Genomic DNA, 18,131 nt, shown 5'->3' on the forward strand with positions numbered 1-18,131 from the left:
ACTTCTTGCCCCCTGATTCTGATACAGCCTTGCTTGAGGTACAGGGACCTTTTGTTTTTCATCCTAATAACTACTACATTACAACACCGCAAAGAACTCAACCTACCCCACCACTTGCATTTGGTTCCTCTTCCTGGTAAATCCGACTCCTCTAGGGAACTATATGCCCCTCCATAATCCCGAGCTATGGCTGGGAAGAGGCATCTAGCACTCTCCTCTTGGACAGTTGTCTCTTAAAGTGGTTGTAAACCCTTACAACCAACTTTGACCTACAGGTAAGCCTAGATTAAGGCTTACCTGCAAGTCCAAGAAATATCTCCTAAACCTACACGGTTTAGGAGATATTTGCCGAAAGACAGGCACCGCTGTCTATGGCGCATGCGCCGTAGACAGCGGCACGCAGGCAGTATGCCGCGAGTGGCGGCTCCCGTACGAATGCGCAGGAGTGACGTCATCGCGGCTTCACCAAATGACAGCGGCGGAGCAGCGAGACCCACCGAGAAGATGGATGCGCCGGACTACAGGGGACAGCGGTGACTTCGCTGGCTCCTGTGTCAGGTAAGTGACACATAATGGACTACTATGCGATGCATAGTAGTCCATTATGCTTTGCCTTTGCAGGGAATGAAAGAGGAAGTAAACCCATCAGGGTTTACTTCCTCTTTAATTGTTGCCGGTTCCTCTATATTTTAACCATGAAATGCACGCTTGCACTATGACCCTTCTTTGACAACTTTTCTACGCAATATTTTTTTCACATGATTGTTGGGCAATATCTCTCCTTGAGAGGAGATTGTTTAAAACCCTACAAATTATTTATACTATTTGTGCATTATTTTTCAAGTTATAAATAAATATTTGAACAAGAAGAGGGGCCCAAAATCAAAGGCGCACTATTGGGCTTTTCAGTGAGCCTAAATTACATGTCTTATTTCCTGACTATCACATTTGTGGAAGCCCTAGAGCACCAGATGAGTAGAAAAACCCATAAAATTACCCTATTTTGTAAACAAACACTCCAAAGTAAATTTTGCTGAAAAGGCATAGTGGGTCTGTTGAAAATGCAATTTTTTGACACAAGTTTTTGGAATTTTTTTAACACAAAGTTTTCAATCAAAAAGATACAGTATTTCTAACACATATTAAAGTGTTACTAAACTCACAACAGTAAAATCAGCCTGTATATGCAGTAAAGTATGCTTGTTATACTCACTGTGGAACTTAAGGGGTAATCTTCCTGCATTGCGTAAAAAGGCCATTTAAACCTGTCTCCTCTGATCCTCTTCTTCCACTGTCCCCAATACATCTCCTGAGGGTACATAGCTAGGGGACAAGCTGCACATGCTCAGTTTGGTGTGTATTGGGAGTTTTTTTTCTTCCTTGGGGAGAGTGCATGTGCTCACCACAAGGCCAATCAGCACTGTCCAGACAGAGGGTCATTCTCATAGGACAATCCAGGGAGAATGAAAACTCCTCCTACAAGCTTTAACCAGACACTGATAGAAGTCATAAGACTGCTATAATACTGTTGACGAGAAAAGGTATTTAGCAGTTTATATTTACTAACATAATTGCAATTCCATGTTCTGTGTACTGTGGGAGACCAGATATAGTGAATGCAGGGTCCTGGGTTTAGAAAAACTTTAAGGAATACACCCAAAAACGAATTCTGTTTCTCCTTCAGAGTATTGCAATACCAAATGTGACACCTTTTCACAGCCTAGCCACATAGAGGGGACCAAAGAAGGAAGCACATTCAAGAGTTCCAGAGGCATAAATGAAGCTTCTAATTTCCTGACTACCGATCATTTTTTTGGAGGCCATGGAGCAACAGGACAGTGGAAACCCCCATAAAATTACCCCAGTTTGGAAAGCAAACACCCCAAGGTATTTTTAAAGAGGCATAGGGAGTCTTGTCATTTTTTGGCCAAAAGTTTTTGCAAAATGCAGAAACATTACTTTTTTGCCAATTTCTCACACACAAAGACTGACATACTTCAAAATTACACCTCAAAACTCATACTTACACTCCTGTAAGAGTATGGCAATACCATGTGGGAGACTTGTCTGAGCGGATTACATACTAAACATTGTATCTTGTGTATCACACAAATCAACCAACTGTATCAAAACCAATGTACTGTTAATGGCCACCTCTACATGAGTGTTTAGGGAATATAGCTTAGTGTAGCATCACCTATACCAGCCCCAGTTCCTATAAGCAAAACAAGCAGAGCCTACTGGTACTTGGCTGCCCCAGGAATGCCATGTTCATTGGCCTGGTGTCTTGCAGGAATGTTGTCAGCAGAATGCGCAAATGGGGCAGTTCAGGCCGCAGGCAGAAATGGTCAGCAAACAGGCAATAGACTGGTCCAGGCAGCAGGTAGAAACAGGGTCAATAAACAAGCCAGAGTGAGTACAGGCAGAGGCAACACTGCACTGGTGTGGCAGTGATCAGGGACAAGATGACTTCTGCAATATTGTGCAGGGACACTGCGAGGGGGCTGCAGTGGTCAGGGATAGCTGCGAGGGAACTACAGAGGTCAAGGACACTGACTGGTGCAGTGGTGAACATGGAAACTGACTGGCACCACTGATCTGGTGACATCAGAATAATTTCTCATTTTACAGTAAAAATTATAAAATAAAATGCAGATACAGCCTCCTTACATAAAGAGTCATCACATACCTCACATGGACATTATTTTCATAAAAATACATACATTGCATAACAAATGTATACTGCAGATTTAAACCCTAAAAAGCCTCTGTGTCCCGTGATGTACTTCAAAGAAAAGGATTTTACAGGTAAGCCGTTATAAAAATCCTATTCTTATCAGACATCATGGGACACAGAGCCATAGTAGTTAGTATGTGGGATGTCCCATAGCAATGCCAACTGAAGGGAGGGAGAAGCAGTAAAAGTAGGGCACCAAGAGACCAGAGGACTTGTACTGCCACCTGCAGTACACTGGACTGAAGACCAAGTTGTGGCCTTGCAGATTTGAACCAATGAGGTTTGGTGATGTACTGCCCAGAAAGTACTAACAGCTCTGGTGGAGTGTGCTTTAAAATGAAAAGGTGGAACTTTTCTTTTTAACCCATAAGCTTGAACAATTACTTGACAAATCCATTTAGAAATAGCAGATTTCGATGCTGCCTGTCCTCTTAGGACCGTCAGGCAACACAAACAAAACATCACTTTTTCGAATCTGAGCAGTTGCCTTCAAGTAGACCTCGACTGCTCTCGCCACATCAAAGAATGTAATGACTTTCCTACCGCAGAACAGGGTTCTGGGAAAAACGAAGGTAGAATAATATCCTGCTTTAAATGAAAACCTGATACTGCCTTTGGTAGAAAATTAGGATGAGGACGTGCATAATTAAATATGGCTCTTTACAAGAAAGAACAGCCAACTCTGATAGCCTTCTTGCAGAAGATATGGCTACCAGAAAAATGAGTTTCCTTGTCAAAAGGACCAAGAGAATAGGTTGTATCGGCTCAAAAGGCGGTTTCTGTAATACTGACAGGATTAAATTTAAGTCCCAAGGGTTCATAGGAGACTTAACCAGATGATTAAGTTGCGTTACCCCCTGAATAAAGCTATGAACCAAAGAGTGCGAAGCAAGTGGTCGCTGAAATACAGATAAAGCTGAAACCTGGCCCTTGATGGTACTCAAGGCCAGCTTCATTTCTAATTCCATCTGTAGAAAGTGAAGGATTCTACATATGACATACTTCCTGGGGTGCCAACCCCTGGATTCACACTAGGAGACATATGCCTTCCAGACTCTATAGTAAAATGACTCTGGAGGCCAGCTTCCTTGCATTAACCAGAGTAGACACCACTCAACCTGACAGCCCACGCTTCTTCAGAATGTGGGTTTCAATAGCCAAACCGTTAAATTTAGGATAGAAATACCGGACCTTGTGAGAGAAGGTCTGACCGTAGCGGTATGGTCCATGGGGCCCCTACCGCCATCTTTAGGATTTCTGCATACCAAGATCTACTGAGCCATAAGAATCACCGCCTTCCCTTCCTGCTTGATCCTGCGAAGAAGTCATAGAAGCAGCAGAACAGGAGGGAACGCATAATTCAGTGAAAAGAGATTTTGAGTGGTCCCGGCTGCATAGCTAGCCCCAGTAAGGATTGCTCCAGTGGAGCTCAGCACAGCAAATCTTTACTCGTGACCAACTCCTTAGACACTGGCGAAAAAAAACTGAGGTACTCCCAGTAGTGGGAGGGGTTATATAGGAAGTGGACTTCCTGTCTTAGGGTGTGCCAGTGTCCATCACCTGAAGGTGGCCTATAACCCACATAGTAACTACTATGGCTCTATGTCCAGTGATGTACGATAAGAAATATCCTTTGTGGAGGGCCCCAAACACCGTCCTAGGCCAGAGTGGCGGCAGCGTGCCAGCATGGCATCCCAGATGAACTCCTCGGAGGAACCTGCCACTTCCCCGCCAGGGATTCCAGAGGTAATGGTGGCGATTGCCTCGTGTCATTCGGCTATTGCCCTGTGCCAGACAACCCTCACAAGCAAGATTGAGGCAGTGCAGCTAGACGTGGGACGGATCCGGCAGGATATGGACAAGATCCGCTCCCACCGCACTACTGCAGAAGGGCGGATAGGCCATGTGGAAGATACCATAGCGGCGCATGATGGAACTATACACACGCTAGAGTCTAAAATGGGAACCCTGCAGTACAGAGCAGAAGATGCAGAAAATCACTGTAGGAGAAACATCCGACAGAAGGGGCTGAGGGGAAAAACCCTACAAGACTTTGCGGAGGAACTCCTGTGCTCCCCTTTACCAGCGGCTCAGTTATGCCCCTACTTCATAGTGGAGAGGGCACACCATATGCCGCCATAGCCAGGGCCAGAAGGAGCCCCACCATGCACCCTCATACTCCGGCTCCTTAACTTCAGAGACTGGGACGAGATACTGCAGGCGGCGAGAGCTGCGGGTGAGCTCCACTATCAGAATAATCGGCTGATGATGTTCCTCAACAACTGCTCTGTGGAGACATAGAAGCTTTGCAGGTCTGTTGACTTGGTTAAAAGGGGCACTCCATACCAGAGAGCTTAAATATAGTGTCCTTTCCCCGGGCCAAGCTGAGTCATCGATGGTGAGTCCGGTTCTCTCTCTCTCTCCCCCAAAGATGCTGCAGACTGACAGGGTTAAAGATCCTGGACATCACTGCAACATGGTTACTACATGTCTGCCTCCTTTGCTTCTTTGGGTTGGTGGGAGGCCCCATTACTTACCTTGCTTGTCTCCTGTTTTTGTCTTTGGGTCTTTTGGGGGTTTCTTCCCTTATATTGGGCTCGTAATATTTTTCATCTCATCAGCACCTCCTGCTGGAAACTTTATGTCTTTATTGCTACTATCGTTTCCAAAAGACTGCCATGACTGACTACAGATATGGATTGCTTTTCACTCTAGTTTTGTTACACGACTCCCATGTTCCAGCGACCGCATGTATCCCCATCATGTGGTAACTGCGTGGTGGGAGAAGGAAAGGTTGGCAATTGCGGACCAATGGTTTTATTTTCTTTTATGCGAGTTTAATATGTGCAGATGCATTATTGTTCCTTTATGGCATGGTCTGGTGTTCCTTGGTATATTACCCGACACTGTTACTGATATGGGTTACAATTGAGAATAGATTGGTCCTGTTCGGGAAGGTTGCTCTGAATGGGGCCTCTTGGGGAGTTGGCGTGAGGGCTGGCTTGAATTGGCTTAGGTTCATTTCTGTGGTTTTAATTTTATGGCAGCAGTATCTGCAATCTCCTGGAACGTCCGAGGGCTTAACTTCACTGTCAAGAGATCCCTGGTGTTCAAATTCCACCAGATTGTTATTCTACAAGAGATACACTTAGTGGGATCTTGTATCCTGGGCCTCAAGCGGGCATGGGGGGGGGGAGGGGACAACGACTTTATTGTCCTTTGCAGCACTTGGCACCAAATTCCATTTAGCAGGGCCATGATTTGTAGATACTTCCAGCTGCGGCATGCAATACGGGCCCAATTCACTTCTCCTAATCTAAAAATGGATCCTATTGAGGAATTACTAGCTCAGGAATCCCTACCCAAACCCCTATACTTTGATCTGCTTAGTGCAGATTCTCCCAGGTTGATGAGACTTTGGGACAAATAGAAGAATGACATACCTGACCTTGACAGGGAGGACTGGGAGGATTTCTTGGGTGATAGTGTCAAACTGTTGCTCTCATCCTGGGATAGGCTGATCCAAATTAAGTTTATACACAGGGTGTACTACACACCACAGACTGCACCATATCATCAAAGATCCCAGGATTGTACTTGCTGGGGGGGCTGTTGGCACTTATATGCACATGTTCTGGACCTGCCCGAGAGTGGCCAGCTTCTGGGGTGAGGTGATTGATATTATAAATTCCCGTCTCCAACTGGACCTTCTGGGTCAACCCAGAGTTGCTACTATTGGGGTGAACGATGATGATCAGAGGCCTAGATGTACCAAACTGTTAATCTTTTACTTATTGTACTATGCTAAGAGAGAAATTGTCCTTAAGTGGAATTACTGTCCCATTTCTCTCTCCCCCCCCTTAGTTTTGTGGGAAAAGGCCATAAATGTGGCACTTCCTATGTATAACATGACAAGCATCAGCAGGAATTGCCCCAAAAAAAATTTGACAGGGCGTGGCTGCCGTGGACAGCATAGGGAAGGATGGCCTTTGTATCTTCCCTCTGTGTGGGGCATGGCCCCTCTTGATGCACACCATATTGGATACTGTAAATGGGTGTTAATGGTGGGGTGTTTGCAATTACTATTGATCTTTAAGACTAGCTATGTGATCTACGCTCCTTTCTTCCTAGGTCCGTATATCAAGTGACTTTGTTATTTTACATATGGATATTTATACGTGTACCATGCACAAGTTTTTCAATAAAGGAACATTGTTTAAAAAAAAAATAAAAAATCTGACAAAGATGAACATGAAGCTCTACCCAGGACAGGATCTGCTCTACTTCCTCTTTCTGCAGCAAGATTTCTGGTTAATGTACGCCTCTGGTCCAGAGCAGCAGAAACAGCACCAGAAGTTCTACGATGGTGATTGAGAGATTTCTCAGACAACCAAGTCCTTAAAAGGGGCTGCAGAAAAATACATTAATTTCTCCTCCTAGGACACTAGCAGTGTTTGCCAGTGTCCGATTTTTCTGTAGGCAGCGTAACCCCAATAGTAACTACCTTATGTGTCTCTTATTGGACAAGAAATATCTATTTCTGCAAATTCAATAGCACTTTTACTTTTCTGAACAGGTCTACGCGATAGCAGGAAGATGGCCTTACCTGTTGTTTCATGGTTTTTGTGTCCCACAGTAGTAATCTCCCTGGCACTTGGTTGGTCCCATTCTCTCCTAAACCAGGGACTGATGGTTCTATTTGAGTGGGTGAGCACACTGCTGCTGCAGAACATACAAAGGAAGTCCCACTGGGGTTGCATGCCAAAGATAGGATCCTGAGAAGGCAAATATTAAACATTTCTGTTTGAGAACGATTCGGATAAAACTACAACAACCTTTACATACACAAATGTTCTACAAAATAGATGTAGAAATGGTAACACTACAACATCGTGTAAATTAGTGATGTAATTCCCTCCATCAACGGGCTGCTAGACCCCAGCACCATCACAAGACAGAAGCTTATTTGTTCCATAATAACTTGAAGCACTTGTGTCTTCCATGGCCAGGGCAGCTGAATAAGTGTCAGGGAAAAGCTGGTAAGGGGAGTATCAGTGGGTCGGGAAAGAAGGGAGGGGCCTTAGCAAAGACATCACAACTTTGTCCTCCAGTATCAAATAACCTAAAAATATAGAACAAAGACTTATGTTGCAAAAGACATAATACAAAAAGAACTAACCTTGGCATATCATCAACAATATTGATCTCACACAAGTTTTTCTTTGCTTCCGTGTCATACAGGCGGACGGTACCAACCTCACTGCCCAGTAAGAGCTGCATCAGAGAGGGACAAGGAAAAAAAAAAAAAAAAAGAGAAGAGAAGACAACATGAAATTCATATTCAAGCCAAGTGATCCAACACTAGTCTACAATATTAAATAAAGATATGGATCTCCATTATTGCTACAGCAAATTGAGCCAGAAATCTGCATGGATTCTGCATTTACCATCAAAAAAAGACCCATTCCACTGAAACACTAAGGCCCCTTTCACACAGGCATTTTAATTAGGGTAGGTGAACCTGACCACAAGGGTTATTCTTCCCTATGGACAGACAAGTGTAAACGGACCGTCCATTTACACCCACCTGGCTCCGGGTCGAACCGGGCCTGCTATATTGAAAAAAAAAAAAAAAAAACACAAACACACAGGAGAGGAACAGTCCTCTTCCTGTTTAGGTGGCGCAGATAGGAGCTATTTGGGTGTAAATGGAAAGTAGAATGGGTAGCAATTACCATTTAAAACTTTAGATTTTTGTAATGAAGATTGTGAGTGTCTTACAAAACAAGCAATCGCACTTTGTAAAAATTTGGCCCCCCTGGCTAAATTACTTGCAGGTTCCAGACATGCAGGGTCGACCCCCAGGCTCAAGAGAGCATTGCTACCCCTCTCCCCCCGGCGGAACCACTTTGTTCCCTCTCCTTTTTAGGCCTACTATTCTTTCTTCTATACTCAGGTGAGAGAGAGTTTTTATTGATGCCCAGGTGTTATGATGCACCTTAGGTTTTAAGGGCTTTTACTTTATTACTTGTAAAGGCTCGGTTTGCATTCCAATCAGGGTCCTTCACATCAAAGAACTGCTGCGAGTCAGCCCACAATCACTACCCAGACCTTTAGGCTTCATTTACACTGCTGCTGGTAAACGGACGTTTAGGAGTAGTTGTAAAATGTCCCGTGTACATTAAGACTTAAATCGAACTATCAGTACAACCTTGTTGCCCTATATATACACCAATACTGCTGTGTAAAAATTAAAAATGGGAATCCCAACTAGTAAAGTGAAGTAGTACTTAACTATAACTAAAAACAAACAAAAAAGGACTGTAAACACCCAACCGAGTTAACTACAGGTTTATTGCATGACACTAAACAAAATACGCTGGCAAAAAAGATGGATACCCAACAATCCCCATAACCAAATTGGGGTCACTGGTTGGTTGACTTAAAGTCACCTTGAGTAAGGGGGGTGGTTGTTTTTTTGGAGATGGTGGGCTCAGCTCCCTGCTGGGACTGCATCTCCTAGCCCTTGTTTGGCATACAAAGTGTGGTGTCATCTTGTCCCAGTAAGCAGGGTGACATTTTTGGGTTACCGTATATACTCAAGTATAAGCCGAGGCACCCAATTTTACCACAAAATAAACTCGGAAAAAACGTATTGGCTTGAGTATAAGCCTAGGGTGGGAAATGCAGCAGCTACTGGGTAAACAATGCCCATCTGCAGCTGTATCTTTGCTAACCAAAACAGCAGGCATCTCCTGCTGTGTCATGCAGTCTTAACTGTTCGGCGGCCATCCACTGTAAGAAAGCCCCGCCTCCTCCTCCTCCATGATAGACAGAACATCAATTCAGTTTCCCAGCATTGTATCAGTGTTCAGTCTACCATGGACGAGGAGGCGGGACTTTGTTACAGTGAACAGCTGCCGCACAGTTAAGACTGGATGACACAGCGGGAGACACCTGCTGTTTTGGTTATCAAAAAGGTACAGCTGCAGATGGGCACAGTGAGGCTGCACCCTCACTCGAGTATAAGCCAAGGGGGGCTTTTTCAGCATAAAAAAAAAGTGCTTAAAAAGGCGGCTTATACTCGAGTATATACAGTAATTTAGGTGGGGGCTTTTCTGGGAGGTAGAGCTGAGCGATATTCACGAAAAAAAAAAAAAAATAAAAAAAAAAAAAAAAAAAAACACACACCACACACATTAGAGTTTGTTTTTGATTGACACCGCACCGGTCCTGAGGAGCTGCGGGCAGGAGTTTTTAGATGTGGCCGCGGCTTCGGCCTAGTCCGTGGTGTCCGGCCTCGCGGACTAGGCCGAAACCATGGTCTCGCCTAAAAACTCTTGCCCGCAGCACCTCAAAAAATAAAAAAAAAAAAATCTAAAAAAATTGATTTGCTGTAATTTTGAATCATTTTGACCTCTCAACTTGATTCAAGATGTAAATCGATTTTTTTCCCCAGCCCTACTGGGAGGTTATGGGGATTGTTAGGGATTAATCTTTTTTGCTAGCGCACTTTGCATAATGTCATGCAATAAACTTGTAGTTAACTCAGTTGGGCGTGTACAGTCTTTTTTTTGGTTACTACTGTGTATGTTACCTACTGTTGTTGCTATATTTTGTATTTCTTTTATATCTTGAAAAGAAAAAAAACGTAATAAAAACAATTGAAACAGAAAAAAAAAAAAAATATATATGGATTTTTTGTTTACCTATAAAATCCTTTTCCTGGAGGACATCACAGGACACCAAATACTTAATTTTCATGACTACTGTGCTATGCTGCAACCTTCAGATTAATTGACACTAGCAAAAAAATAAATGAAAAAAAAATAAAGCAGCAAGCCCTGCTCATGCATAACCCGTCCCTCAGTCAAGCCTCAGTTACGTAGCAATGAGGAAAAAATAGAGGGCTCTCCATTTTTTGTGATGCACTCCAAGAAAAGGATTTTACAGGTAAAGCAAAAATCTTAATTTCTTAAATCATACATTACAGGACATAGGGGACATTGTATTGGAAATTCACAAAGCACTGAACATGGAGGGGTGGGCAAAACAGCAACAAGGCCAAAACCCAAAAACAGCATGGGGGGGGGGGGGGACGACTCTTCTACAAAGCCACCTGAAAGCCTTTTTGCACAAAACTGGCATCTGCAGAGGATTGAACCTAGTTGAATTTTACAAAGGTGTCAAGGGAAGACCAGGTAGCAGAATTTCAAACTTGAACAGAAGCTTGATGCTGACGCTCCTGGTGAATGGGCTTTGGCAACAAAAAGGAAGAACCTTGCCTTTGAAACCATAGGCTGGCAAAAGGAACAGACTAAAAATAGTAGATTTAGAAAAAAAAAAAAAAAAAAGGAGGATCAAGAGGCATGGCCCTTGAGAAAAGGTCAGTTGGAAAAACAAGGGATCAGACTGTCAAGATAAAGCTGTAGATGTACTGTAGATTACAGTTCAAATCGTATCCAAAGAGTAAAGCACTTTTCCCTTAGCATGCTTAGAACTGAGAAGAAAATATGGAAACACAATGAACCGATTCAGGTACAAGGGAGAAACTACCTTAAAAAGCGGAGTTCCAGCCTGGGCGGAACTCTTTTTTTTTTTAAAAAAAGTCATCATCTACAAAAACTGTAGCTGCCGACTTAATATTAGGACACTTACCTGTCCAGGTTACCGGCAATGCCGGCACCCGAAGTCAACCTGTCCATCGGCTCCGAGTGCAGGCATCTTTACTAAGGGAAACAGCCTGTTTCCTACTGTGCATGCGCGAGTCGCACAGCGCTTTCTGACACACACAGGTCCCAGAAGGCAACAGGGGAAGGGGTGGAAAAGTAGAAGGGCACAAGACGACCCCGGAAGTGAAGTCGCTGTGGTGCCGTGGGATAGAAGTCCTGACAAAATTTTCCAAAAATAAATAAAAAATTATCCACGAGGGGGAGGAATGCTTCTGTTTTCATAGGAGTTACATTTTTTCCTGGAACTTTTTTTTTTTTTTTTCTTAAAGCAAAGGAGTACAGAGGACTAACTAAACATCCCCTTATCCCGATAAAGAACCAGGAAAAGTTCCCTTCAGAAAAAGGGCAGCCGAAGCAATGGCAACCAAAAAGACAATCTTGTTCCTGTGGAATGACAAGGGATCCTCTCAGAGAGGTTCCAGAGGAAAAAAGTCTGCAGAAAAAACAAAACAAACAAAAAAAAAATAAACCAAAAAGAAAAAAACCAACACATGTTAGGGTCCCAAAAACAGAACAGCCAAGGCCATGATTTGTTCTTTGAGGGTACTTAAAGCCAGAGACAATCACCAAACCAGACTGAAGAAAAGCCAAAAGGACATGATGCTGGGGATCAAAATTAACAATTCCAGTAGCTTTGCACAGATACCAATAACGGCATTGGTGCCGAAACAAGCATTTGCATGAGTAACTTTACTCATGCAAATTCTCCGATACTAAAACGGATACCTTCACATATGTACGGACCAGTTTCAGTGCGATTGCAAAATGAGTCTGGTGAGATTTTGTTCAGCAGTTAAGATGGGAATCTTTAAAATCGTATGACACTGAAAATTGCTCTTGAACAGTTATGAAAATCATACCAGACAATTAAAAAAAATACCACTGCGGTTTTTCTGCACATATGTGAACCGGCTCCATCGAAATAGGCATCGGTAATTAGTACACGCAAGTACTTCAGCAAAAGTATCGGTACTCGTACTCAAAAAACTGGCATTGGTGCATCCCTACTTTTCAGGACCTGTACTGTCAGCTGGACATTTTATATCCGTTTCTAAGCTGATGGTGGTCCAGATAGCTCAGAGTGGGGATATTCTGGGTCCTAACACCAGAGCCAATATTTTGATAAACATTCAGGGGCCCGTGGACACACCTTAAGGCCCATACACACGATCAGACTTTTTGACAACAAACATGCAAATTAGCTGTTTTGGAGCAACATCCGACCGTGTGTACGCTCCATCAGACAAACTTTTTTTGGTTTTCATTGGACTTTTGTTGGCTGTGCGAACGGACAAACTTTCTGGCAACAAAAGTCCGATGGAGCAAAGTGTGATCGTGTGTACAGAAAACCATAGGACTTTTGTACAAAGTACAAACATGCATGCTCAGAACCAATGCAAAAGATCAGACAACAATACAGAAGTTGACCAAAGGTGGCGGTAAAGAGCAGAAAAACTACGTGATTTGGTGAAAGTTGGCTGAAAAAGTCCTGCTGTGTGTATGCAATACAAGTTTAGGGCCGACGCCCTTTGTACAAAAATCCAAGGGAAAGTTTGTACAAAGTCCTATCGTGTGTGTGGGCCTTTAGAGTAATGTCAAACTAATAGTGGCAATCCTCCACTGCGCTGGTGAGGGTAAAAAATCAGGATGTGGGCAGCCATCATTAATTTCCACAGATGCCAGTAAATCCCCTTATGAAGTGAAGCATTCACCAACCAGGTGGCTTCTATCCTGAATTTCTGAAATTCCAGCAACTTGGTAAGACCATTGATTTCCAGAATAGGCTAGGACCTTCACTGTGACAAGGATTTCAGGGAGCATTTTTTCATACAGAGCTTAGAAGCAGGCTTTATGTAGAGCCTGTGGCTTTCTGCTTAACAAAATAACTCTTCTTGGATTCCAAAGGTGTCACAGGTTTGACCGGTCACCTTCTTTAACCACTTGAGGACCGCCGTATTGCCATTGTACGTCAGCACAATGGCACAGGCAGGCATAATCACGTACATCTACGTGATTGCCTTCCAGCGGGTGGGGGGTCCGATCGGACCCCCTCCCGCTGGTTACGGCGGTCCGATTCGGTCCAGGAGCGCTCCGTGATGAGGGGATGGCCGTTGGTTTTCGGCCACCCCCTCTGGATCGCTCCTGGCCAATGAGAAGCTTCCTCCCCTGTGTATTGTTTACACAGGAAGGAGGAAGTGATGTCATTCTCCTCGGGGCGGTCTTTTTGACCGGACTACGAGGAGAACAGTAAAAGTAAGTGTGCACCAACACTACACTGACATGTAGGTACACACAGGCACACAAACCCCCCCCGATCGCCCCCCGATCCCCCCCCGCCCCCCCCTCCCCCCCCAGTCACAGTGTCACTGATTGCATTGATCATTTCTTTACTGATCAATGCATTCAGTGTCAGTTGTCAGTGTCAGTTGTGTCAGGACAGTTAGTGTTAGGTCCAGGGTAGCCCCCTCTCACCCCCCAATAAAGATTTAACCCCCTGATTGCCCCTAGAGTTAACCCTTTCACCCCCTTTTGCCAGTGTCACTAAGCGATCATTTTTCTGATCGCTGCATGTGTCGCTAGGTAGCTAGTTATTTTTTTAGGTTCACCGCCAGGTTTTTATATCGCTAGGTACCCCGATATACTACCCAATAATGTTTTTAACCCCCTGATTGCCGCTAGTTAACCCTTTCACCCCCTTTTGCCAGTGTCACTAAGCGATCGTTTTTCTGATCGCTGCATTAGTGTCGCTACAGTCGCTAGGTAGCTAGTTATTTTTTTAGGTTCACCGCCAGGTTTTTATAGCGCTAGGTACCCCGATATACTACCCAATAATGTTTTTAACCCCCTGATTGCCGCTAGTTAACCCTTTCACCCCCTTTTGCCAGTGTCACTAAGCGATCATTTTTCTGATCGCTGCATGTGTCGCTAGGTAGCTAGTTATTTTTTTAGGTTCACCGCCAGGTTTTTATATCGCTAGGTACCCCGATATACTACCCAATAATGTTTTTAACCCCCTGATTGCCGCTAGTTAACCCTTTCACCCCCTTTTGCCAGTGTCACTAAGCGATCGTTTTTCTGATCGCTGCATTAGTGTCGCTACAGTCGCTAGGTAGCTAGTTATTTTTTTAGGTTCACCGCCAGGTTTTTATAGCGCTAGGTACCCCGATATACTACCCAATAATGGTTTTAACCCCCTGATTGCTGCTAGTTAACCCTTTCACCCCCTTTCACCAGCGATCACAGTATAAGTGTCACTGGTGACGCTGGTTAGCCAGTTAGTTATTTAGGTTCCCCGTCAGGTTTTTATATAGCGCCAGGGACCCCCATATACTACCTAATAAAAATTTGAACCCCCTGATTGCCCCTAGTTAACCCTTTCACCACTGATCACCGTATAAGTGTTACGGGTGACTCTGGTTAGTTTGTTTTTTATAGCATTTTATATTCAAATCCGGAAGGCAGTGCTTGGTTTTCGGGGTCCCGTACGTGGCTAGGCTCCCAAAAAGTCCCCCACATGTGGTATCCCCGTACTCGGGAGAAGCAGCAGAATTTATTTTGGGGTGTAATTTGACTTCTGCCCATAGCATGTGTGAGCAATATATCATTTAGTGACAACTTTGTGCAAAAAAAAAAAAAGTTTGTAATATTCCCGCAACTTTTGGCAAAATATAAAATATTCCATGGACTCAACATGCCTCTCAGTAAATAGCTTGGGGTGTCTACTTTCCAAAATGGGGTCATTTGGGGGGGTTTTGTGCTATTTTGGCATTTTATGGCCTTCGAAACTGTGATAGGTAGTGAGGAGTTAAATCAAAAATTTGCACCCTTAGAAATCCTGAAGGTGGTGATTGGTTTTCGGGGTGCCGTGCGCGACTAGACTCCCAAAAAGTCCCACACATGTGGTATCCCCGTACTCAGGAGAAGCAGCAGAATGTATTTTGGGGTGCAATTCCACATATAACCATGGCATGTGTGAGCAATATATCATTTAGTGACAACTTTTTGTAAAAAAAAATTTATTTATTTTTTTTGTCATTATTCAATCCCTTAGGACAAAAAAAATAAATATTCAATGGGCTCAACATACCCATCAGCAATTTCCTTGGGGTGTCTACTTTCCAAAATGGGGTCATTTGGGGGGGATTTGTACTGCCCTGCCATTTTAGCACCTCAAGAAATGAGATCGGCAGTAAATTAAAAGCTGTGTAAATTCCAGAAAATGTACTCTAGTTTGTAGACGCTATAACTTTTGCGCAAACCAAAAAATATTCGCTTATTGACATTTTTTTTACTAAAGACATGTGGCTGAATAAATTTTGCCCTCAATGTATGACTAAAATTTAGTTTATTCGATTTTTCTTATAACAAAAAGAAGAAAATATCTTTTTTTTTCAAAATTTTCGCTCTTTTTCCATTTATATCGCAAAAAAAAAAAAATCGCAGAGGCAATCAAATACCATCAAAAGAAAGCTCTATTTGTGGGAAGAAAAGGACGCAAATTTCGTTTGGGTGCAATATTGCATGACCGCGCAATTACCAGTTAAAGCAGCGCAGTGCGAAATTGCAAAAAGACCTCTGGTCCTTAAGGTATTTATTGGTCCGAGGCTGAAGTGGTTAAAGGGTAAAAGTGTGCTTTTACTCTGTCAACTTGGGGATAAAGCCATCCAAAGATGGTGTAAATAAGCATTTACCCGCCAAGGGCAGCCACTCAATTTGCAACTCAAGTTGCGGTGACATTCTGACGATCAACACTTGAGCTATAGGACTCTCATGTAGACAAACATGAGGCCGCCCTCGAAAGTTGCTGTATAGAATCATCCATGGCCTCTACAAAGAACCTCTAGGCTCTAAATCTTTTTCAAACTGCCAGATGACAAGTTACTTTGTGTCTGATTCTCTAGAATGGAGCATACTCTTTGCCCAAACTAATGGCTTGACAAACTTCCAGGTTTATGTTTTGATATCATATCCAAATGAGGAACCACAGCAAGCCCTTGTACACACGGTTGGACATTCTGATGGAAAATGTCTGATCGGACCGTGTTGTCGGATAATCCGACCGCGTGTGTGCGCTACATTGGACTTTTTCCGTCGGAATGTCCGACCAACAAAGTTTGAGAGCTGGATATAAAATTTTCCGACAACATGATCCGATTGGACTTTGTCCGATTGTAGAGAATTCCGATCGGACAAAGTGCCACACATGCTCAGATCAAATTACGTAACCAAAGCTATTGGCTACTAGCCTGAACGTAGTCCCGTCGTAACGAAATAACGGCATCACGTTCTGAACGATCGGATTTTCCGACAGTGTGTATGCAACACCAGTTTCGGACAAAATCCGGAATGTCCGACCGTGTGTACAAGAGCTAAGAGTGTATATTAGGCAGATCTTATTTTCTTAAGCCCCGATGAAGGGAGCAATGTGTGGCCCCCGAAACGCAACAAATATATGCCTGGTATTATGCATTGTGGACTCTAATACTTTGGTGTAGAACTTCCACTTTTAAAATTAAACATTCTCCACCATATCAGAGGCACTTACTAGTTCAATACTACAGGTCCAGAAGGCCCAATCTTCATCCATCATGGCTGTTGTGCCCTGTAAGGTCTTCAGGGGCTTTATTGCCCTCCAGGGTGACGAGTGCCCTGAACGTGTAGAAACCCTGCCACCAAGCTCGCCATATATATTGCACCCTAGACCGCTGCCCACAAGGTCCAGCGTCAACTGGCAAAATTACATGCCATCCTCACTTTTGCCTGTAGGCACTAGATACAGTCCCTCTCAACCATCAAGCCGCAGCATACAGACCGGAAGCAGTTTCTCTGCTGTATCAGGGGTGTTCATAAAGGCCATAAAATAAAGGAAATCTTTAGAGACATTACAGGCACATTTGTTAAAGAGGAAGTAAACCCTTCCAAACAACTTGGACCTATAGGTAAGCCTAGATTAAGGCTTACCTGTAGGTCCAAGCAATATCTCCTAAACCTATATGGTTTAGGAGATATTTGCCCGAAAATGGGCACCGCTGTCTACGGCGCATGCTGCGAGCTGCGAGGCGCGACTCCCGTGCGCATGCGCGGGAGTGACGTCATCGCGGTTGCGCCGCTGTGATTCGTCGGAGCTGCGAGACGCCACAAGCAACATGGATGCGGCGGACTACAGGGGACAGCGGCGACTTCGCTGGCTCCTGTGTCAGGTAAGTGACACATAATGAGCTACTATGCGATGCATAGTAGTCCATTATGCTTTACCTTTGCAGGGAAAAAAAGAGGAAGTAAACCCATCAGGGTTTACTTCCTCTTTAACTAAGGAGACAAGAAAAAACGTAATAAAGTATCAACACACCCTGTGGTAAGGTGGATACAGCAAAAAAAAAAAAAAAAAGTGTCACGTCCTGAGTACAAATTTGGGCAAAGAAGAAAAAATGGGCAATGGACTTTTTAGGCACTATACAATATATTAAAATATTAAATTTTATTTACAAAAATATAAAAACACAACATTGTTACAAGACATTTTTAAAACCAAGATTGACCTCTAATGTTCCTACTCCTTTGGAACAATACTATATTAGAATAATTCATAAACAACACATTCTCGGCAATGTAATAAACCAAAGTAGAGTGGAGCATCGAGAGGGGTTCTACGGTGATGTTAA

General features: G+C 43.6%; 1 protein-coding gene across 1 annotated transcript in view; it reads right to left on the minus strand.

Moving 5' to 3' along the window:
- WDR91 (WD repeat domain 91) overlaps window positions 1-18,131 on the minus strand; it is an 86,212-nt gene that overhangs the window by 12,115 nt on the left and 55,966 nt on the right. Inside the window, exons 11-12 of the mRNA XM_077469188.1 lie at window positions 7,917-8,011; window positions 7,344-7,512 (exon numbers count right to left, since the gene is read on the minus strand). Coding sequence (XP_077325314.1) covers window positions 7,344-7,512; window positions 7,917-8,011 — 264 coding nt within the window. The remainder of the gene's footprint in view (window positions 1-7,343; window positions 7,513-7,916; window positions 8,012-18,131) is intronic.

The sequence above is a fragment of the Lithobates pipiens genome, unplaced genomic scaffold (genome assembly GCF_037356315.1).
Source record: "Lithobates pipiens isolate NorthernLeopardFrog02 unplaced genomic scaffold, aLitPip1_a1.2 Scaffold_8, whole genome shotgun sequence".
Classification (NCBI taxonomy): Eukaryota; Metazoa; Chordata; class Amphibia; order Anura; family Ranidae; genus Lithobates; species Lithobates pipiens.